This window comes from Cervus canadensis, chromosome 1 (assembly GCF_019320065.1).
Source record: "Cervus canadensis isolate Bull #8, Minnesota chromosome 1, ASM1932006v1, whole genome shotgun sequence".
Taxonomy (NCBI): domain Eukaryota; kingdom Metazoa; phylum Chordata; class Mammalia; order Artiodactyla; family Cervidae; genus Cervus; species Cervus canadensis.
In genome coordinates, this window is record NC_057386.1 from 93,938,022 (window position 1) to 93,963,191 (window position 25,170).

The 25,170-nt window shown below is 35.8% G+C and overlaps 1 protein-coding gene across 4 annotated transcripts in view; it reads left to right on the top strand.

Annotated features, from left to right (window-relative positions):
• Positions 1-25,170, top strand: part of FSTL5 (follistatin like 5) — an 851,448-nt gene that overhangs the window by 262,932 nt on the left and 563,346 nt on the right. For all 4 annotated transcript variants that reach the window (XM_043487302.1, XM_043487320.1, XM_043487311.1 and 1 more), the window contains exon 4: positions 20,351-20,599. In XM_043487302.1, the coding sequence (XP_043343237.1) occupies positions 20,351-20,599 (249 nt within the window). The remainder of the gene's footprint in view (positions 1-20,350; positions 20,600-25,170) is intronic.

Consider the following 25,170-nt stretch of genomic DNA (forward strand, 5'->3'; position numbering starts at 1 on the left):
TATTTATTTATTTTTTTACAATATGCTCATTCATAGCTTCACCTATCATTTTTTATAGACAATTGGTTTCTTTTTTGACATGAGGGACTAGGTTCATGGAAGACAATTTTTCCACAGAATTGAGGGGGGGGGGGGAGGTGGGCATTTCAGGTAGTAATGTGAGAGATGGGAAGAGGAGCAGATGAAGCTTCCCTGGCTTTCCTACTGTTCACCTCCTGTTGGGCAGCCCAGTTCCTAACCAGCCATGGATCGGTACTCCTGATTTAAATGGTTGGTTGTCAATTCAGATTCCTAAGTTTTTTGCTAAGATCAAGGTTCCATTTCAGGTGGCCTAACTTATCTCCTATGTATTCTACCAGAATCATATAAATCATAGGAACAACATTCAGGAAGAATCACATAACTTTTACTAATTCAAGTAGACACAAGTTTGAAGCTTGGTGCCTTTACTCACAATTGTGTGACCTAGGATATGAAGAGTAATCACTTTGAATTAGTTTCTTCTCTATTTATAAGACAGGAAAAAAATAACACATTTCCTAGGATTGTTAAAAAGAAGAAAAGATTTAGTTAGTATACAAAATGGTAGTTATTGGAAGGGTAACTTGGTTTAAGAAGTTTTCCTTTGTCTTTGCTACTTCAAAGCTACCATTCAAAGAATTAAATATATAGGAAAAGCTACATTGTTGCTTATTTTTATATAATTTCTAAAAACAGATTGGAAATTAATTATTTAAAAATAAACAAAGAAGAGATATAGTAGATTTTGCTAGTTGTGCTTTGTGGGTCAATAATAAATGATGGGCTTGTCAGTTTAGGAAATTATCACTCTGAAGTAACAGGTAAGGGTAATAAAAAATGAGAGTAGGTTCAAGTTTTGTTGATATAGGATATTGCTTTTTTGTCTTCCTCTGCTCTTCCTTTTCCTACCCATTTCCATCTGTCAAAAGCCTAGCCATTTTTTTAACCCCTGTCAAATCTGAATTTTATGAGTAAGCTATTATTACTTTCCCTCAAAAGAACTGTCTTCCTCCCCTAAAATTTTATGTCAGTTTGTATCTCCCATGTAATAAATTTTTTACCTAATAAAATATTTATGTGTTAGTTATAGTGTATCCCTAATAAAATATAAGGTACATGTAAGCCTAAGCACACAGTAGAGATCTTAGTATACTTCCCAGTATTAGGGCTTGACCTTTGTGTAGAGAGTTCTATAACAGAGCCTCTATACCCAGGAAGGATAGGATGGGCAGAGGAAAGAAACAGGGATAGTCACCAAGTTATAAACACCATACAATATCAGTTCAGTGGGATCCTGTGAAAGATGAGAGAAACCCCTGGGAAAGAGCATAAGTGCCAGATCTGTTGGCAGAGTAGGGTGAAAGACAAGCCAGGTCATAAAATATCTTCTAAGTTACACTAAACCTACCATATCTGTCTGCCAACAATGTGAAACAGAAAAACAACATTACTATCTAAGCAAATTATACATGATATGAAGATGTGCGTGCAGATTTTCAAATTAAAACATTTATAAGAAGAAAGCATGTTTCTTTACATATTTAGTATAATGTTTTGCTGTATAACTTGTAGAGAGTTTATCAATGGAGGCTAAGAAAACAATCCAATTAACTAACAACATTAATAAAATAATCTTTAAAAGCAACTGAAAAACTTTTGGTTAAATGATGAATTTTAAAAATATTGTCTTGGCTTTGTGGAAAAGTGAAGATTACAAATATGCAGAAAGCAGAAACATTGAAACTTATTCCATATTGAAAACATGGAATAAGTTTTAAAAACAAGCTGATTTTTTCAGAAAGTGAAAAATAGTAAAGAGGAATATGGGGCAAAATCAAAATATTTACAGTGTTACAGAATAAAGATAAACCAGTAAGACTTAAAGACCTACATATCACAGTGGTACTAACACTAAATGGGATTTTAAATACTAATATATTAACAATCTGGTCCCATCACTTCATGGCAAATGCATAGGGAAACAGTGGAAACAGTGTCAGACTTTATTTTTTTGGGCTTCAAAATCACTGCAGATGGTGACTGCAGCCATGAAATTAAAAGACGCTTACTCCTTGGAAGGAAAGTTATGACCAACCTAGACAGCATGTTAAAAAGCAGAGACATTTTTGCCAACAAAGGTCCGTCTAGTCAGGCTATGGTTTCTCCAGTAGTCATGTATGGATGGAAGAGTTGGACTGTGAAGAAAGGTGAGTGCCAAAGAATTGATGCTTTTGAACTGTGGTGTTGGAGAAGACTCTTGACAGTCCCTTGGACTGCAAGGAGATCCAACCAGTCCATCCTAAAGGAGATCAGTCCTGGGTGTTCATTGGAAGGACTGATGCTGAAGCTGAAAGTCCAGTACTTTGGCCACCTGATGCGAAGAGCTGACTTATTGGAAAAGACCCTGATGCTGGAAGGGGTTGGGGGCAGGAGGAGAAGGGGACGACAGAGGATGAGATGGCTGGATGGCATCACCAACTCGATGGACATGAGTTTGTGTAAACTCTGGGAGTTGGTGATGGGCAGGGAGGCCTGGTGTGCTGTGATTCATGGGGTCACAAAGAGTTGGACACAACTGAGAGACTGAACTGAACTAAACTGAACTGATAGTAACCATTTTATGTAAAATTATTTTTATTGTTAGGGTAATTAGTCTTAATATACTTATGAATAAATCATGTTTTTACTATGTAGAGCTTAATTTTGGACACATGAGAACAACAGGTAGGTATCAGAGCTTAGGAACACAGAGGTGGTAATAAACAGTATCTTGAAGAAAAAAAAGATTTAAGATCTTGCCAATTTTACATGTAAAAAGTCTCCTGTTACTAGGGTAGGTGAAAGAAGGATTTCTTGCTTTCATATGTATTAGAGAAACTTAGAGCGAGATATTGCCATTTCCGCTGAAAAGATCATGTTGAACCTAATTCCTTGACTGTAAGTGATATTAAAGTAGAAAACAATTTACCAAGCAAGAATTCAGGTAACTGCCTTGTTTCCCCTATTTTATCCTGTTCTTTGTAACCTGTATGCAGTATTTTGGGTTCCATCTCATTCATCGAATCCTTCCACAACATGGAACATGTAGGACCCTGGCTCTCAATAATACCATAGTCTTAACTCTCCACTCTTCCATGTGACATGACTGAAGATGGATGAAAAGTAACATGACTTTGCAGATTAGTGCAGTTAAGTGTATTTGGCCTCCACCTTTAGTTGTGTCATTTTAATCCACAGCTAATTACTGTTCTTGTGCTTTCTGTTTTTATTCAGGAATAAAATAATTCCCGAATAATTATTCTGTTATTATTCAGGAATATTAAAAATATTACTTAATAATTACTTTGACTGCTGGCAATGTTATTTATTTATATATTTATTTTCTGATGGAGCAAAGGTGTTCTAATAAACATGGCTTGAGCATATATACTGTAGTTATTCTCAGCAAAGATAAAGATTAAAATTCCAGACTTTACAAAACATAAGAGGATCCCTATTTAGAGAGAGTTGCAAGCAATCACCTTTTACAGTATGGCTCATAAAAAGGAAGAGGGTACTTATCACTGTAATGAGAAATGCCTGGATTCCTTAGCTCCGGGAAAGGAATGTTCAGGAATCAATAAGGGCCAGAGGGTTCCTGACAGATCCAAAACAGAACACAGGAAGCCTCTTGTTAAATGCTTCCTGACAATTCCCCCTATTTTATTATAATTGTTAAAAATAAAGGTCCTGACCAAAAGAGGTTGGTTAGTATTAACCAACCTTATAGAAAGGTGGCGATAAACAACAAATACAATTATCAAGACAATCACCAAAGTTACAGTTCTAGACCCGATGCTGTGGGTCATACTTTGAAACTATCCTTGTGGGTCTAGCCCAGATAATTTGTTTAGCTAAAGTTTCTAAATTAGTGGAAGAGGGCAGACGTTTAGAAAAATTTCAAAGATTTCCTTTTGCAGTAATTGTACATTCAGAGAGGCATTATCAAGTAAATGAAATTTGATTTGTTCCCAGTAGTAGGTACTATGATTGAATTAAACAGGAGTAACACAAAATTGGAAATTAATACAAGTTATAGATCAAGTCGTAAATTTCTTATGGCTATAACAAAAGGAAGTGGGACACAGGCCTGTATAAAATATGACTGATTATAGCAAAAGTAGTAGTTACTATGACCACGACTGGTTCCTGTGAAATGTCTGGTCCTAGTCCCAAGTTCTTTGGTGCTGGCAGCAAATTTCCATATGTTTTATATGTCTATAGTTCAGGCCCAACTTGTTTATCGAGGATGATTCAAGGAGGAGGATGAGGGTGTCATTCCACTGCCAAGCCAGCCAAGAAGTCCTTTGTCATGGTAATGTTTCAACGTAGTGTTAGTAACCTTTTACATAATGATTTTTGTTCTTTCCCTGACTCTTTCCCTAAAGTTTCAGTAGTAAACATGGTTCACAGACAGAAAAAGGGCAGCAATGTCCACAAGTCTTCTTTTGGAGGCAGGATGAAAGCCCAAGTTTGTCAGCCGACGTTTATGCATAATTTTGCTGGGACCATACACAAAGGAAGGACTTCATAACCTAAAGAAATGTTAATTAGTTTTCCCTCCTCCCCAGGGTGTGAGGGTTCCAGGGAGGGGGCATGTGGGTGGAGTCATTGGTTGATAGGATCGATAGGTCTTTTCTCTATCTATTTTATGGCCCAGACAAAGTTCAAGGGAAGCTGTGATGCTCACTGCCCTTGAAGGAGTCCACATGGGATGAAGAAGTACTGTGGGAAGTCTATTAGTAACCACCATGTCTTGAGTCCTCCGGACAACCTGCACTGAAGAACATCACTGGTCATCCTCTAGATCACCTAAAAGAAATCGAACTGAAAACCCGCCGTTTTGCACATGGAGCTCTCCCCCACCCCCCCGACCCCCCGCCCCGAGTCCTCTGAGATGGACCTCCTGGCAATGTTATTTAAACAATTATCATTATTTATAACCACCCTTGATTCCTTCCTTTATGTTCAAAGCTACATTTTTTGCTTCCTCCCTTTCTAACTAATTCCATGTTGCTCTAAAAACTGATTTTCTTATAGTTATCTCCTTGTTTTGACACATTGTTTTCACAGAAACTAGGGTGGTAGCTTCTTAACTCATACTAGTTCTCTTCTATCCTCTATGTATGCTCCTTTTTAAGTTTATTAAATGCTAACTTCCACAACCTCAGTAACATAGCTGTCAAGGCTACTATTATCATTTCCCTAATTAACCACATCTTCTAAGAATCCCGCCCATAATCTCTATACTTTGGCAACAAGTAATCATTTTGTTCACAAATTCAGCACCTTTGCCCCAAATCTCCTTTCATGATTCTCTTCTCTCCATGACTAATTCCTATACAGTGCCAACATTTTTTTCCCTCTGGAATCTTTTCTCCTTTCAGAACCTTACTAGACTGGATTATGTGTTTTTTCACTATGGTGGGTACTTGTTATGTTTCAAATAGCATTCTATCATCTATGCTTGTATGCTAAGTCACTTCAGTTGATCTGACTCTTTGCAATCCTATGGACTGTAGTCCGTCAGGCTTCTCTGTCTATAGGATTCTCCATGCAAGAATACTGGAGTGGGGTTGCCATGCCCTCCTCCAGGAGATATTCCTAACTCAGGGATCAAACCTACATCTCTTGTGTCTCCTGCATTGTCAGCAGGTTCTTTACCACTAGCATCACCTGGGAAGCAAGAAAGTATTAATCAGTTCAGTTCAATTCATTCGCTCAGTCATGTCTGACTCTTTGCAACCAGATGAATCGCAGCACACCAGGCCTCCCTGTCCATCACCAATTCCTGGAGTTTACCCAAACTCATGTCCATCGAGTCAGTGATGCCATCCAGCCATCTCATCCTCTGTCATCCCCTTCTCCTCCTGCCCCCAGTCCCTCCCAGCATGAGGGTCTTTTCCAATGAGTCAACTCTTCGCATGAGGTGGCCAAAGTACTGGACTTTCAGCTTCAACATCAGTCCTTCCAATAAACATTCAGGGCTGATCTCTAAAAACCAGTTCATCCTAAACTGGTTCATCCTAAAAACCAGTTCTTTTTTAGGATGAACTGGTTGGATCTCCTTGCAGTCCAAGGGACTCTGAAGAGTCTTCTCCAACACCACAGTTCAAAAGCATCAATTGTTCAGCGCTCAGCTTTCTTCACAGTCCAACTCTCACATCCATACATGACCACTGGAAAAACCATAGCCTTGACTAGAAAGTATTGATAGTTGTCTATTATTAGAGCCTCTAAGCACATACATATATGCATACTTATTCTATAGCTATAATCATTTTATTTCTGAACAATAATATTTGAGAGTACATCAGTGAGGAATCTAATATGATTCATTCATTTGAAGACATGAGCAAGAGTAGAACTTAACCTTTATCCAGTTCAGTCAGTAAGTTGAATCTGTGTCTGTTACCTCAAGGAAGGTAAACACCTAAAAATCCAGAAAAAACAAAAACACACACACACACACAAACAAACAAACAAAAAACTGCTTTTTTCCCAGAAACCTAAGCTGGGGGAATTGACAGAATTCAGAGGATGAGTAAAGTTAAAGTTTTTGGACAAATTAGATATGAAATAGATTTAAACCACAGATGATGGAGAAGAGAAAAAGCAGGCTGAAGGAAATGTGTTGATGAATGTAGAGATAGTGTTTTTCATCCTAATTTTCTTTAATGTTCAAAGAACTTGATTGACCATGAGAATAAAAACTAGAATTGTATCAATAATGAATTTTGTATTCTGAACCTCAGATCAATGTTTCTCCCATGCCTTGCTATTTCAGTAAACCCTCTCTAACACTGGCCCAAGCCCTCAAAGAGAAAAAAAAAAAAAGACTCAAAAATGAGATTAAAGATTTATACCTTATTTATAGAAGTATAGTGTTTCAGATACAGACGTAATTACATTCTTAGCAAATATATAATGCTCACTTTTTTGCAAATAGCAGTTGTTCAAGTTGGTTGATGGTGGTGAAAGATATGTGTTTTTAGAAGGAGGAGATACATGGGAACTCTGCACATTGATTTTTTTTTCTAATTCTTTCATGGTTAAAAACACACAACATAAAATCTGCTATCTTAACTGTTTAATGTGTATTGCTGCTGCTTAGTTGCTCAGTGGTGTCCAGTGAAATGGTTTTAAGTACATTCACACTGTTGAGCTACCATCACCAACGTTCATCTCCAGAACTCTTTTTATCCTGCAAAACTGAATTTCCATACCTATTAGACAGTGATTCCTCATTCCCCTCTCCTCTGATCCCTGTCAGGTTACCATTTTACTCTATGATTTTGATTACTCTAAGAAGCTCATATAAGTGAGATCATATGGTACTTGTCTTTTCTGGAACTGATTTAAGAAACTTTTTGTACTTTGCACTCGATTTTGCTGTGAACCTAAAAACACTCTAAAAATTAAGTTCCTTGATTACAAGCACAAAATCAAATAATAAATCATCTTTATTTCTTTATAAATAATGATATTTCAAAATAACTTTTTGATGTGAGTTTTGAAATGAAACCATTTAAATTCCAAAAGCAAAGTTCTTTTAGCAGGCTTTAATTCCTATAGTTATAATAGAAATTGCCATGTCTATTTCTCCCTCAATTCTCTATTAGCCATATGGCTGATCATTCTCTAAAAATTAGCATTATAATGAATCTAAAGATTATCTACTCAAATATACCCTTCCATTATGAAATTTGATCTTCACTTAGAATTTTTGATTTTACAATTTAATATTTTTCACCACTGTGTGAAAACATGTAGATTATTTGAGAATTATCTATCTAATGCTTTAAATCTTCCTAAGAAATAATGATGTTTTAAAGTTTGGGGTTTATTCCAGAGCCTGAAGTATATTTAGTTTCACAGATGATTTACAATATATCTTTATTTTCATTGCATAGTCTTATATAAACACTTGTCTGTTATGTTCTTGAATTAATTTATTTCCTTGTTTATTATATTAGGCAGCATCATAAAGGAGAATGGCACCTAATGACTTAGCAAAATAAATACATTTCCGTTGTTGTTCAGTCACTAAGTTATACCACTCTTTGCAACTCCATGGACTACAGTGTGCCAGGCTCCTCTGTCCTGCACTATGTCCCAGAGATTGCTCAAATTCATATCTATTGAGTTGGTGATGCCATCTAACCATCTCATCCTCTTCCACCCCTTCTCCTCTTGCCTTTGGTCTTTCCCAGCATCAAGGTCTTTTCAAATGTGTTGGCTCTTTGTATCAGGTGGCCAAAGTATTGGAGCTTCAGCAACAGTGCTTCAAATGAATATTCAGGGTTGATTTCCTTTAGGATTGATTGGTTTGATCTCCTTACAGTCTAAGGGACTCTTAAGAGTCTTCTCCAGCACCTTATTTATGGTCCAACTCTCACATCCATACATGACTACTGGAAAAATCTTAGCTTTGACCATACAGACATTTGTCAGCAAAGAGATATCTCTGCTTTTCAATATGTTGTCTAGGTTTACCATAGGTTTGTCACTCAAAATCTTTCCTAACATTTGCTTTTAAATATCATAATTATCAAAAAGAAAATATTAAATATCTAATTTTTGCCTCTGATTTATCTGTCTCTCTTTCTTTCTTTCACTCTTTATCTGTCAACTATCTATCTATCATGCCAAGACATTTCTAGCTACCAATCAAAGCTATCATAGTAAGATTTCTTTGGCTTCTGACCCATTTCTATGATCTAAATAAATAGCATGATGATGAAAAAATATTTTTATCTGGTCAAGTATTTATCAAAAATACTACTCTAAGTTCTCAATGACTAGAGAAGATTTTAAGAGAAAAATACAGGCTCTTAGATGGGACTTGGAAAGGATAAAATTAATGATTAAAACTATTTTGTACTTTGTTACCAAGATCACAAGTTGAAGTGAGAGGTTTGAGAGTGTTGCTTAAACTCTTTCAGTGTTCTGCTGCTATAATCACAGTGCAGACATGAAATAAGATCTCTTGTCATTTTATTTAGTTACCTTAAATCTTCTAACTTCTTGAAATGATACATCAAAACTCATTTGCACTGGCAAAAACTAATTTGTGTTAAACAGGAACTATAATTTGGATGGATGCAATAAAACTGAATCCCCAGCATTTTATGTACTTACCTTTATTTCTTCAAATGTATTTCTTTTAAAATACATTTGAGTGCAGAATTACATGAAGGTGCTTGCAGAAGTCCAATGGATTGTCTGAAATAATATGGTACTGAAAGTTCCAAATTTGTTGAGCTGTAGAGATGTGACCATTCAAACTGTTTCTTAGTAGTGGTGCCCCAGGCAAACTTATAGTCAAGCAACCTTGTTTCAACCAACTTTACAAAATAGTAGCAGGAAATAAATATTCCAGTCATTAAGTTCATGAAAAGATCCCACTATGCTCAGTCTTCTGTAGGTTTGGAATATTTACTTGAATTATCACTTGCATGAAGTTTGTGAGATTCACATGTGTTTTGTTAGAGTTTACAGCGTGCAACAGAAAATTTTATTTTGGATTTATTGAAGTGATTCCCTATTTTTCCATACATGGAAAATAAATGTTACCAATTTTTTAAAAAAATATTTAAATCAAACTATCTAATGAACAAATGTGTTTACTTTTTTTTGCAAGTGAGGAAATTATTATCCAGTGGATACTGTTGAAAATTTTAGGTGCATTATTTGAAAACACACTTTTAAACCCTCCAATAAGTACATTTCCAAGAGCTATAATAATAACTAATGTTGAGAAAGTCTGTTCTTTATCTGTTCCAATGATTCTAAGCCAATATATGTTGCATGCCAAATCCATAGTTAATGATAATTCTTTAAAACTGTATTTATTAAAATATACACTATGCCAGGAACTTTCTGTACCTCATTTCACTTAATCCTCTCAACAACCATATGCTGCTATGATTACTATTATTACCTCCATTTTATATATTCATTTAAATAATGCACAGTTTCTTTTATCTTCTAGTTATATGGGGAAACTGAGGTGCAGTGACTTTAACCTGCCTAAAACCACACTTGTACTGACAGTTGGAATCCAAATAAAGGACTTTGATCTTAGAGTCCATTTTTATAAGTACTAACAGTGCAAGGAAAAAAAAAAATAATGAGAAAATTTTAGGAAAAAGACATTTTAGCAAATCTAAGCTAAAAATAATTTTCCATCTTGTACAGTTGATGCTTTCTATCAGTTCAATTCAGTCGCTCAGTCATGTCCAACTCTGTGTATCCCCATAGACTGCAGCACTGGAGGAGGAAATGGCAACCCACTCGAGTATTCTTGCCTGGGGAGTCCTGTGGATGGGGGAGCCTGGTGGGCTGCTGTCCACGTGGCCGCACAGAGTTGGACACGACTGAAACGACTTAGCATGCACACATGCATTGGAGAAGGAAATGACAACCCACTCCAGTGTTCTTGCCTGGAGAATCCCAGGGACAGAGGAGCCTGGTGGGCTGCTGTCCATGTGGCCGCACAGAGTTGGACACGACTGAAACGACTTAGCATGCACACATGCATTGGAGAAGGAAATAACAACCCACTCCAGTGTTCTTGCCTGGAGAATCCCAGGGACAGAGGAGCCTGGTGGGCTGCCGTCTATGGGGTCGCACAGAGTTGGACACGACTGAAGCGACTTAGCAGCAGCAGCAGCAGCACACCAGGCTTTCCTGTCCATCCTGGAGGTTTTTAATACTCATGTCCATGGAGTCAGTGATGCCATCCAACCGTCTCATCCTCTGTCATCCCCTTCTCCTCCTACCTTCAGTCTTTCCCAGTATCAGGGTCTTTTCCAGTGAGTCACTTCTTCACATCAGGTGGCCAAAGTATTGGAGCTTCAGCATCAGTCCTTCCAGTGAATATTCAAGACTGATTTCCTCTAGGATTGACTGGTTTGATCCCCTTGCAGTCCAAGGGACTCTCGAGAGTTTTCTCCAACACCCCAGTTAAAAAACTGTTCTTCAGCACTCAACTTTCTTCAGGGTCCAACTCGCACATCCATACATGACTACTGGAAAAACCATAGCTTTAACTAGATGGACATTTGTTGGCAAAGTAATGTCTCTGCTTTTTAATATGCTGTCTAGGTTGGTCATAGCTTTTCTTCCAAGGAGCTAGTGTCTTTTAATTTCATGGCTGCAGTCACCATCTGCAGTGATTTTGGAGCCCAAGAAAATAAAGTCTGTCACTGTTTCCATTGTTTCCCCATCTATTTGCCATGAAGTGATGGGACTGGGTGTCATGATCTTTCTTTTTTGAATGTTGAGTTTTAAGTCAGCCTTTCACTCTCTCTTTCACTTTCATCAAGAGGCTCTTCAGTTCCTCTATGCTTTCTGCCATAAGGGTGGTACTATCTGCATATCTTAGATTATTGATATTTCTAAATATATTTAGAGAAAGATTATTAAATATATTTCTCACATTACCTTTTATTAGAAACTGCTTTGCCAAGGATTGTTAAATGACATAATTTGTTTGATGAGAGTAAATCTAAAAATGTTTCTTCTTATCTTACCATTTGAACATCTAGCTCAAAAAGATTGCAGCCTGGCTGAGGTCAGATTAATAGCAAAGAAAAGCAAAGATTATAATCCTATTCTCTGCCCCCAAATCTATTGTTCTTTTTTAGCAAATCACAGTTAGCATAATACTTGCATTTTTACTATAACATTATGCACTTTGATGAGACAATTGACACCTCAAATAACTTGGTGCTCTAAAACAGTTTTGCTTATGGGATAGTTAGTTCACCAAAATTTGTTTCTTTTTTCCTCCTGTTGTTACTGCTTTAGATCTAGCATTAAACTTTATTCATACTCTGTGTATCCCTTACATCTCTTTTGAGCTCCTAACCCATTCCTCAAATATAACCTCAACAATGCCATGACATAATATATGTGAGCTCTTACCTGATATTACCCATCTCACACACCTTTGTGTCTCTAAATATGCCCCCAAATTGTTACCTCTCTCCTGAGGCCCAAATCCTGCTTTATGTACTTTGTCAGTAACTAGCAAAAATATCTATGTCTGCTCTTTTGATCTATTCTGTAGCATCTAATATAGTACCTTTGCACATGAAAATAACATATTTTACTAAAGTTTATTTCAACCTAGATCTGCTCTATTTAAATACCTATTTGATAAAATGTATATTATGTAAAACAATTGAAGAGAATGAATCATAATTGAGAATATCATATTTAGAATTATGTAGAATGATTTTGCTTTACATATGGTATCTTTTGTATTTTGTTTCAGTTCTGTTTATTTTAAAACTGTGAAATTATTGTAATGCCCTGAAGGCATAGAAGCTATAAAATAATGTGCCTGCTAAATATACAACATTTTTGGGGGAACAAATGTTATTCTATTAAGTTGTGAGATGGCAGGATGTAAGTACTTGAGTAAAATTCATTTAGTGTGCTATCTGACAGAGTATACTTAAAAGAAATCTTTGACATGTTGATCAGATTAAATTGATTTAATCTCAGCTGATACTTAAGTTCAGCATTAGTCATGGATAATTACTGTCAGAAAGGATATGTTCTAGCTATTCATTTACATAATGTGAGCTTTCTTTTGAATTGCATATGAATTAATTAAATTTCCTTTAATTGTTGCAGCTATATGCAACACACAGCTTCTAGCTAGTGTAAGACAGTTCATTAACTTCTAGAAAATGGCCTATTGGCCATTCTAATACAAATCTCTGAACTGGAGTATAGGCAAAAAGGAAAAAATCGAAGAGGGAGAATCAAGGAAAGAGACTCATTGACCTAAATATATCATAAATGATCTCATTTATAGCAGAGCATTCCTTCTTCTTTAGAAGCTGTACTGGTTGGATAGTTGCCTCAGTTTGTGACCAAAATGCAAAATAATATCTTGACTCTGTTGACCTTAAACTTATTTTTAGATTTATTTTTGAAAAGGAAATAAAACATTTTATTGGTAAATTATAAACTATTTCATAGCAAAAAAAAAACCCACAAATTGTTAGTAAGATAGTAAATAAATAAAGAAAATATACATTATAAAACTTTAAAAATACAACTACATGAGTCAAATACCCATGTTATAATGACAACCCCATTTGGACTCTAAAAGCTTGACAATAGGCCTAAGTACTGGTAGGAGTATAAGGTAAAAAATTTTCCAAAATGAAATTGCTCATTATTTTACACAACTCTAGGCTTCCTTTTTTTAATGTGTTACATTGAACAATAAAAAAGCAATTATGTAAAATTAGAAAAACTTGGCCAATATTATATCCAGTTACCTAATCAATTGTGTTCATTTTATCATATGATTTTATCTGGTTTTAATCACGAGCAAAGCCACCCCAAAGAAAAAGAAATACAAGGCAAAGTGGTTGTCTGAGGAGGCTTTACAAATAGCTGAAGAAAGAAGTGAAGCAAAAGGCAAGAGTGAAAGATATAGCCAAGTGATTGCAGAGTTCCAGAGAATAGAAAGGAGAGATAAGATGTTCTTAAATGAACAATGCAAAGAAATAGAGAAAAATAGAATGGAAAAGACTAGAGATATCTTCAAGAAAACTAGAGATATCAAGGGAACATTTCATGCAATAAAAGACAGAAATTGTAAGGACCTAACAGAAGCAGAAGAGATTAAGAAGAGGTGGCAAGAATACACAGAAGATCTATACCAGAAAAGTTTTAATGACCAGGATAACCATGATGGTTTGGTCAGACAGCTAAGCTGGACATCGTGGAGTGTGAAGTCAAGTGGGTCTTAGGAAGCATTACTATGAACAAAGCTAGTGAAGCTGATAGAATTCCAGTTGACCTACTTAAAATTTTAAAAACTGATGCTGTTAAAGTGTTGCACTCAATATGCCAGCAATTTTGGAAAACTCAGCAGTGGCCTCAGAGCTAAAAAACGGCAGTTTTCGTTCCAATCCCAAAGAAGAGCAATGCCAAAGAATGTTCAAACTACTCTGCAATTGTGCTCATTTCTCATATTAGCAAACTTATGATCAAAATTCTTCAAGCTAGGCTTTAGCAGTCATGAAGTGAGAAATTCCAGATGCACAAGCGGGGTTTTGAAGTTAGAGGAACCAGAGATCAGATTGTCCATATTCATTCAATCGTGGAGAAAGCAAGGTAATTCCAGAAAAATATCTACTTCTATTTTATTGATTATGTTAAACTCCTTAACTGTGTGGATCACAGCAAACTGTGGAAAATTCTTAGAGATGAGAGTACCAGACTGCTGGTGTCCTGACAAACCTGTTTGTGGGTCAAGAAGTAACAGAATATAAAAACTAAGTGCTTTAAAATTAGGAAAGGAGTAAGACAAGGCTGTATATTGTCACTCAGTTTATTTAATTTATATCCAGAATACATCATGCAAAATTCTGGGCTGGAAGAATCATGAGCTGGTATAAAGATTGCTGGGAGAAATATCAGCTACCTCAGATGTGCGGATGATACCACTCTAATGGCAGAAAGGAAAGAGGAACTAAAGAGCCTTTTGATGAGGGTCAAAGAGGAGAATGAAAATTCTGGCTTGAAACTCAACATTCCAAAAACTAAGATCACAAAACCTGGTCCCATCACGTCTTGGCAAATAGAAGTGGAAAATGTGGATGCAGCAACAGATTTTATTTTCTTTGGCTCCAAAATAATTGTGGACAATAACTGCATCCATGGAATTAAAAAGATACTTATTCCCTGGTAGAAAAGCTATGACAAACCTAGAGACGGTGTTAAAAAATAGAGACATCACTTTGCCAGCAAAGTCCCATATAGTCAAAGCTACAGTTTTTCCAGTAGTCATGTACAGATGTGAAAGTTGGACCATAAAGAAGACTGAGTGCTGAAGAATTAATGATGCCAAATTGTGGTGTTGGAGAAGATTCTTGAGAGTCTCTTGGACAGCAAGGAGATCAAACCCATCAATCCTAAAGGAAATCAACCCTGATTATTCATTGGAAGGAATGATGCTGAAGCCAGAGCTCCAATAATTTGGCCACCTGGTGCAAAGAGCCGACTCATTGGAAAAGACCCTGATACTGGAAAAGATTGAAGGCAAAAGAGGAAAGGGGTGGCAGAGGGTGAAATGATTAGATAGCACCACTGACTCAATGAACATGAATTTGAGCAAACCCCAGGAGATAGAGGAGAGAGGAGCTTGGCGTGCTATAGTCCATGCAGTTGCAAAAAGTGAGACACGACTTAGAGACTGAACATCAACAGCAATAATGACATAAACTTCCCATTTTTAAACTTAAGAACACTTCATAAGTGTTTTCTTAGTCTTTTTGTTTTTATTTATTTTATCTAGCAAGTAGGATTTCATTAAGTCAAAGACCCAAAAATGTGATCACAGAAACAAAATTATCATCACCTGGAAAATTAGAAATATAAATTTAGGGTTCAATTCCATATCTATTTAGTCAGAAACCCTAAACTCAAGGTTCAGTCTATTCTATGAAACTTCTCTAGGCCATTACAAGATGCCAAACTTCAAGAAGTATGACTTTAAATTTATTTTCCAAGATATACTAAATATTTCAGAGCCATCAGTTATTTAAAATAATATTATATTGGAAAGTTTGGTTCAATAAATTCTATTTTTCTTATATTTTGTTATAAATGTCTTTGAATATTTTCTCAAAAATGTTAGTGTGGTATTAGAGTATAATTAATATAAAGTTGCTTTTAAGATTTGTTCCAATTTACACTGGTATCAAAAATATAATTTCCTAAATTATACTTCTGATAGTGTTGGTCCTTTTTTAATTTCAATTTTTCTAAATTCCATTAGCAATTACTTCTATTATGAAAATAAGAATACTTGAAGCTTTTATTTATAAAAACTAATAAATTGATGATTTAAATGCTTATTTGTATATCTCTTCTTGTGAATATTAGTTTTTTAAAAATAGTAAATTAACTAACTTTTAAGAGGAGTTTTACATGTGCTGAGACTTTTTTCAAATGAAATTTACTTGATTTGCAATGTTATATTAGTTTCAGGTGCACAGCATTGTGAAATTTATATTTTATATATTTATTTCTATCAAGGTATTATCTAATTTACTCATGGTGCTGTTTTTAAATATAATGTCCTATACATATGTATTCCAACTCTTATAATCTGTCTTACTCCTTGGAAGGAAAGTTATGACCAACCTAGACAGCATATTAAAAAGTAGAGACACTACTTTGTCAACAAAGTTCCATCTAGTCAAGGCTATGGTTTTTCCAGTAGTCATGTATAGATGTGGACTATAAAGAAAGCTGAGCGCTAAAGAATTGATGCTTTTGAACTGTGGTGTTGGAGAAGACTCTTGAGAGTCCCTTGGACTGCAAGGAGCTCCAACTTGTCCATCCTAAAGGAGATCAGTCCTGGGTGTTCACTGGAAGGACTGATGTTGAGGCTGAAACTCCCAATACTTTGGCCACCTGATGCAAAGACCTGACTCATTGGAAAAGACCCTGATGCTGGGAGGGATTGGGGGCAGGAGGAGAAGGGGATGACAGAGGATAAGATGGTTGGATGGCATCACCCACTCGATGGACATGAGTTTGAGTAAACTCCAGGAGTTGGTGATGGACAGGGAGGCCCGGCGTGCAGTGGTTCATGGGGTCGTAAAAAGACAGACACAGCTGAATGACTGAACTGAATGTCATTGTTTTCTTATTAGTTTTCTGTATGGATGATCTGTCCATTCATAAAGGGTTGATAAAATATAAAGTCCCCTATAATTATTTTATTGTTGTCAATTTCTTCCTTTATTCCTGTTTATTGCTGCTTTATATATTTAAACACTCATATTGAATTTATATTTTAAAATGCTTAGCTTCTTATTGTATTGATTCCTTTATCCTTATATGTCTTTCTTTGTCTTTTATTATAAAATTTGTTTTAAAACCACTTTAAAATAGAAAGCCTATCCAGCATATTTTTATTTCCATTTCCATGGAATATATTTTTCTGTACTTCACTTTCAGTTTTTTTTTGTCTTTAGCTCTAAATTGATTATCTTGTAAGCAGCATAGACGGGTCTTGTTTTTGCTGTTGTTGTCCTTTTTTTAACTCAATCTGCTCTCCTTTATATTTTGATTGGATCATTTAGTCTATTGACATTCAAAGTGATTATTGATATACACGTAATTACTGTCATTTTGTTATTTATTTTCTGAATTTTGCATTTGCTTTAGTTCTTTTTTTTCCCTTTGTCTCTTCTCTGTTGTTTGATATTTCTCCTCGGTGTTACATTTGTGTTCTATTCTGTCTAGTTTTTGTATATTTATGTTTTATGTGTATTTATTTACCGTAGGTTTTTTTGTGATTACCATAAAGCTCATATATGTTGACCTATAGCTATATCTACTTGATTTACCCTGATATTCTTTTAAATGTAAATATGTTCTTAAATTTGTATGTTTTTATTCCCTACGTACAAGTTATACTTTTTGAGTTCATATTTTACTTCTTAATGTCTATCCCTAACTGTTTATTGTATCTATAGTTGATTTTATAACTTTGGGTCTTTTAACTTTTATACTACATTATTTAAGTGCTAGATCCACAGTCTTTACTATGTACTTGAATTTTCTACTGAGGATTTTACCACCCTATAATTTCTTATTGCCTTTTCTTTTTCACTTAAAGGAGACTTCAGTACTTCTTGTAAGGTCAGTTTAATATTGATCAATTCTTTTAGCATTTGCGTGTCTAAGAAGTTCTTTACCTCTCCTTAAATTCTGAATGATAACCTTGCTGGGTAGAGCATCTTGGGTTTTTCCTTTCACCACTTTGAATATATGCCATTCCATTCTTGCCTGAAAAGTTTCTGCAGAGATATGAGCTGATAACCTTATGAGGCTCCCCTTCTATGTGACTCTCTGCATTTCTCTTTGCCATTTATGATATATCTCTGTGGGTATTTGGGTTCATCTTGTTTTGGGCCCCCTGTGCTTCCTGATCTGGATAACCTGCTTCTTTCCTCAGGTTCAGAAAGTTTTCAGCCATAAGTACATCAAATAGTGTAAGGCTGAATTTGGTGAGCCAAAACCAGAGGCAGATGAAAGTCAGGACATCTTCTTTGCTCAATAACTGTTACTGTCCTGACTGGGGCAATGTTGGGACCCAACAGGCTAAAGCAGGAGCCCTGAGGGATCTGGTTTCTCTTGAGTCCACTTTGATTTGGGATATGATCTGTACCTGAGGGCTTGGGGTTGCACTTCTGTGTCGACTTCACTTTTTCCCAGGATGCACACTTTTTTAGAGGCTGGCTTGGGGTTACAAAGGTGACGCCACACCACTGAACTGACCCTGTCCCGTCTCAGGTATGCATAGGCTGGCACGAGACTCATGAACTGGCAATGACTGCTTTCACACTGGTCAGAGGAGGGGCTGGAGTCTGAACTGGATCCTTTCCCTCCAAGTGTTTGCACTTTCATTGCTTAGTGGGGAATAGGAACAAGACGGGCTAGAGCAGGAGGCCATGCAGGCTGGGGATGGGCAGGAGAACCTTGGCAGGCTGACCAGAGCCTCAGGGAGTTTCAGTCTGCTGCCTCCATGTAACCCGGAGTAAGTCTGTGTGTATATTCTTTAAGTGGGGAGTCTTAGTTTCTGACAGCCCTCTGGTAAGCCCCACTGATTTTCAAACAAGCTAAGAGAGCTAACCTTCCTGTTGGACCCCTGGGCTGGGGTACCTAATATGTAGCTTGAATCCCTTGATCCCCAGGGAGAATTCCCCAAACCTGTGATATCCATTCTTCTTCTGTATTCTCAGATAGGGATGTGGGTTCATGACTGATCCCTGCTCCTCCCTTCCTATCAGATGCTTTGTGGATCTTTGTTTATAGCCTGGGTGTAGAAGAGTTCTTCTGCTAGTCCCAGGTAGATTTCAGCAAGAGCCTTTCTAATGTATATTTAGTTTGATGTGTTTGTGGTGGATATGAGCCCAGGTGCCTCCTAATCTGCTATCTTGATCTGTCCCTCACAAGCCCTTTAATCTTGATAACCCTTTGAGGATATACTATAATCCCCATTTTTCAGATGAGGAAACCAAGTTATAGATGTGTTAGGTACCCAACCAAGGTATGGTTCCATGGAGTGTAGACTCCCAGACTCCTCTCTTCACTGGATTTTTCCGGGCAAGAATACTGGAATGGTTTGCCATTTCCTCCTCCAGGGGATGTTCCTGATCCAGGGATTGAAACTACATCTCCTTAATTTCAGGCAGATACTCTACCATTGAGTTACAGGGTTTACAACCTCTCAAAACTTTTTTTTTTGCCATGTATGTGTCAGCAGTGGTAACTATATCTACACACATTTACACATATGTATATATGTGAATATATATTATTCCTTGATATATATATATTTTTTCCTCTCTTTCTATATATATATATATATTTATATAGATAGACCATAGACATATATGTACACTTTACTTTTTTTTTTTCAGTCACATAATGTTCTCAGATTTACCTATAAAAGCCTAAGAATGAAATTGCTTAGTTTGGTTTTACTGCAAGACTGCTAGATTCTCCTGTTTTTGAGGCAGATGTAGATTGTTAGATTAAACAAGTAACAACATAATAAAATTCTTCATGATTTGTTCATTGAGTCATGAAATGCATCAGTGATCGCCAAGTGGCAAAGTTCAAAACAAGAAAGGATCACATGTTAGAACCCAAAAAGTTTTCAAGACACTTTTTCTCATTCCTATTCTCTCCTATTTCCTACTTTACATACATATGTTTCCTTTCTCCCACCAGAATTCTGCTAATGTAAAAGTTGGCATTTGTTAAATATTTCCTATATGCCTGGACTGTGTGTCCTGTGGATCAGTACATGTACTACTTACTACAACTCTAGGAGATGGTCTATACTATCAACCTTGTATTATAGATGAGATAATTTAGCACAGGGAAGTAATTTTTCCAAGGGCATAAAGCTAATAATTGGCAAAAAATTTGGGTTCAGCACTTTAAATTTAAAGCCCTTGTCCTTAAGGACTGTAACACTCATTGAGTAGGGAGGTGAGAGGTCAAGGAGAAAAGTGAAAGAAGGGATCAATGTCAAGGGTATTTTTTTTTTTTTTTGGTTTGATTCTGATAAAAATCCCTTCTCTTAAGAACAACTGAATCCTGATTATATTATGTTTCTCTTGGATTTATTTTTTTCTAATCCCTTGAAACTTTGATATCAGCATATTATTTGGATACGTAAATCTATAAATCCAAGTGATTTTCTCTTTTTTTTTTTTTTTGTCTACAGGGATCCTGATTCAGGATGGCTCTTTGGGATCTTGTGAAAACAAATACTGTGGTTTGGGAAGGCACTGTGTTCTCAGCAGAGAGACAGGGCAGGCAGAATGTGCCTGTATGGACCTTTGCAATCGGCACTACAAACCTGTGTGTGGATCTGATGGGCAGTTCTATGAAAACCACTGTGAGGTGCACAGAGCTGCTTGCCTGAAGAAACACAAGATTACCATTGTCCACAATGAAGACTGCTTCTTCAAAGGTAAAGGCAGGGTGAGCCTAAAGGGCCACCTTTCCCTATTTCTTCCTTCTTCTTAACTAGTGCCCTTAAATTTAAACTCTAGCATCACTAACGGAAAGTCTCTAAAAACAGAGAGAAATATGGGCTTAAAGACCCTTGTGATTAGTAAGGGAATAGAAGTTTGTATGGATACAATTCTGAATCTGTTATGGGAACAAAGCTGGCCAAAATATGACTCAAAATTTAATATAGCTTACAGCATTGCACCATATGGCTTCCCAATCATGGCAGTTTTCTTAGGGACACAGAGTGGCCAATTCAGTCAACAAGCCAATTCCACCCAGTGAAATGCACCTGGAGTGAAATTGAGAGGAGTGAATGCCAAACCATCCTGTGATAACATCTCATTTCATCCTGATTAAAAATGATGCCTTCAGCATGCACCACCTAATTCAAATTACACAGAACTCGTAAATGCCCACTGAAATAACTATGAAGAACTCATGCTAAACCCAATTAGTAAATCTGAGATGACAATAATTTAAAATTAAAAGTTAGCAGTATTTACTTCCATGGTACTAAAAATCATTGGGAACTATTTATGGAAAAGTACTGCCCAATTAATAATTTGACTAATTATTTTAACATGCTAGATAAGTAAATCATTAAATATCTTTAATGCCTTTCATTTATTTATAAATATATTTCTTATTTATTTATACTAGAAAGAATATTTATTTATTAATAGTCATAACCCAGACTGAAATTTTGAAATGTGAAGTATATAGAACTTCCATCATTCAAAAAGGTCAGTGATCAATTTGATTTCTAATCTTAAATGGGGTCCACATCCCAGACTCTCAGAGTGCTGCCAAAGTAATTTTATACTTAAAAGCTTGTGTGATATTTTAATTATTAACTTAAATTTATAGTATCACACAATGTTGCTCATGTACCCATGGATAAGTTGTTTTCTTTACAAACTTCATTGAATAAGTGTTCAACCAAAAAAAAAAAAAAAGAAACAAACTTCATTGAATAAGTGTTCAAATGCATTAAGATGGAAGGGTCTGTAGTCATTGTGCTACTAGAAGTCCTTTCATATAAATGAGATAAATTATAAGAATAGTTTCTTTACCAAAGTTAACTCTGTGCATTTTGAATACACAATTGATGATATTAGATTATCTTCTTTTACAGAACGAATATCTAATCTATTTTATAGAGAGCTAAAATGAATTGTATTAATATTTTCCTTTAATCTTCATAAAAGAGTTTTTTCCTGTCAGTTTGAATTGAAATGAAAGTGAAAACTTTACGATTCCACAGACACATGATACAGAGCTGTGTAAATAATATGCAAGTAAGTTAACTTAGAATCATTCTAACATTGAAGTTTTGTCTAAATGACAACCAGCAATTGATAATATGGAAACAAATAAAATGAAATATCATGAGGTGAGAAAAAATTTGCTATTTTAATATTCTGCTTTATTACTGGAAGCTTAGGCATAATACTACACAATATGTAAATCAACATAGAAATAAATGAACTGGATATAACCAGGAATGTTGCCTTCCTTATGAGTTACTTTGTTAAACAATGGTTTGAAAAGCTTTTGTTATTCAGACTTATACTAAGCATATTTATTCAATCTATGATTGCTTCAAAATTTATTGTCATCATACTTAGTATTACAATTTAATTTATATTAACTGGGTGAGTTACCAGGGGTTAATACATTACCTAGGTCTCAGAATTTGTCAGTCTTCTGTTTATTGATTTGTTTTGGTGTTTTGCCTTATATATATATATATAAGATAACTTTATTTCAACAGAAAGAAAGTAAATAATCTATAATAAAACAATAAATTGCTTGTGCTATTAGTGTGCAATTGACCAAACTTTGGACATTAGAAAGATTCCATGGAGCTGGAGGCCTAACACCATGATGACTAAAATTAATTCTTATAATTGTGGATTATACTTTCTGTGCAATTTCAGCAATTTATATTGTTTCAAATAATGACCTAAAGGAAGGAGCAAGTCAAAATATTATATTCAAGGACTGTTAACAATTCATATTTAGTTATTTTCAAATAGAAAAATATCAAAACAAAATTTCTCCTTAAAATATTTATTGCTTTTATTTTTTTAATTTTTTTTTTTATTGAAAGATACTTGCTTTACAGAATTTTATTGTTTTCTGTCAAACCTCAACATGAATCAGCCATAGGTATACATATCTCCACTCCCTTTTGGACCTCCCTCCTGTCTTCCTCCCCATCCCACCCCTCTAGATTGATACAGAGCCCCTGTTTGAGTTTCCTAAGCCATACAGCAAATTCCCATTGGCTATCTATTTTACACATGGTAATGTAAGTTTCCATGTTACTTTTTCCATACATCTCACCTTCTCCTCCCCTCTCCCCATGTCCACAAGTCTTTTCTCTATGTCTGATTCTTCATTGCTTCCCTGTAAATAAATAAATTCCTCAGTGCCATTTTTCTAGATTCCGTCTACATGCATTAGAATATGATATTTATCTGTCATTTTCTGACTCACTTCACTCTGTATAATAGGCTTTAGATTCATTAGAACTGATTCAAATGCATTGCTTTTTATGGCTGAGTAATATTCCATTGTGTATATGTACCAAAACTTCTTTATCCATTCATCTGTTGATGGACATCTAGGTTGATTCCATGTTCTAGATATTGTAAATGGACATCCGTGTTTCCTGTCTAGAAGAAAACTGGTCAACCACTTATAAAAGAAAGAAACTAGAACACTTTCTAACACCATACACAAAAATAAACTCAAAATGGATTAAAGATCTAAATGTAAGACCAGAAACTATAAAACACCTAGAGGAAAACACAGGCAAAACACTCTCCAACATAAACCACAGCAGGATCCTCTATGACCCACCTCCCAGAATATTGGAAATAAAAGCAAAAATAAACAAATGGGGCCTAATTAAAATTAAAAGCTTCTCTTCACAACAAAGGAAACTATAAGCAAGGTGAAAAGACAGCCTTCAGAATGGGAGAAAATAATAGCAAGTGAAGAAACAGACAAAGGATTAATCTCAAAAATATACAAGCAACTCCTGCAGCTCAATTCCAGAAAAATAAATGTCCCAATCAAAAAGTGGGCCAAAGAACTAAACAGACATTTATCCAAAGAAGACATACAGATAGCTAACAAACACATGAAAAGATGCTCAACATCACTCATTATCAGAGAAATGCAAATCAAAACCTCAATGAGGTATCATTACACACCAGTCAGGATGGCTGCTATCCAAAAGTCTACAAGCAATAAATGCTGGAGAGGGTGTGGAGAAAAAGGAACCCTCTTACACTGCTGGTGGGAATGCAAACTAGTACAGCCACTATGGAGAACAGTGTGGAGATTTCTTTAAAAACTGGAAATAGAACTGCCATATGACCCAGCAATCCCACTTCTGGGCATACACACCGAGGAAAACAGATCTGAAAGAGACACGTGCACCCCAGTGTTCATCGTGGCACTGTTTATAATAGCCAGGACATGGAAGCAACCTAGATGCCCATCAGCAGATGAATGGATAAGAAAGTTATGGTACATATACACAATGGAATTAAAAAGAATACATTTGAATCAGTTCTAATGAGGTAGATGAAACTGGAGCCTATTATACAGAGTGAAGTAAGTCAGAAAGAAAAACACCAATACAGTATACTAACGCATATATATGGAATTTAGAAAGATGGTAATGATAACCCTGTATGCGAGACAGCAAGAGAGACACAGATATATTGAACAGTCTTTTGGACTCTGCGGGAGAGGGCAAGGGTGGGATGCTATGGGAGAATGGCATTGAAACATGTAAGTTATCATATGTGATACGAATCACCAGTCCAGGTTCAATGCATGATACAGCATGCTCGGGGCTGGTGCACTGGGATGACCCAGAGGGATGGGATGGGGAGGGGTTGGGAGCAGGGGTTCAGGATGGGGAACACATGTACACCCATGGCAGATTCAAGTCAATGTATGGCAAAACCTATACAATGTTCTAAAGTAAAATAAATAAATAATTTAAATAAATTTTAAAAAAAGCTCAAAAAATAAAAATAAAAAGGACTGAAAAGTAATAGCAAAAACTTTGTAAAAAGTTAAAAAAGGAGGGTTTGCATTATTAACAAATTATTTTAACTTTAAGCAAAGTCTTATTTCACATATTGAATTTATCAAATTCATGTTTGGCATTTGCATTTAAGCCTGTATATTTATTCATTATTTTAAAACTAAGGTTCAAGTCCATATTAAGAAACATTTATGTCTATATTTATATCTCTGTGTCAATACATATAAAAGTGAAAGTGTTAGCTGCTCAGTCATGTCTGACTTTTTGATGCCACATAGACTCTAGTCTGCCAGGCTCCTCTGTTCATGGGATTATCCATATAAGAATACTGGAGTGGGTAACCCATTCCCTCCTCCAGGGGATCTTCCCTACCCAGGGACTGAACCCAGTCTCCAGCATTGCAGGCAGATTCTTTATCTTCTGAGCTACCAGAGAAGCCCCATCTAAACTATATC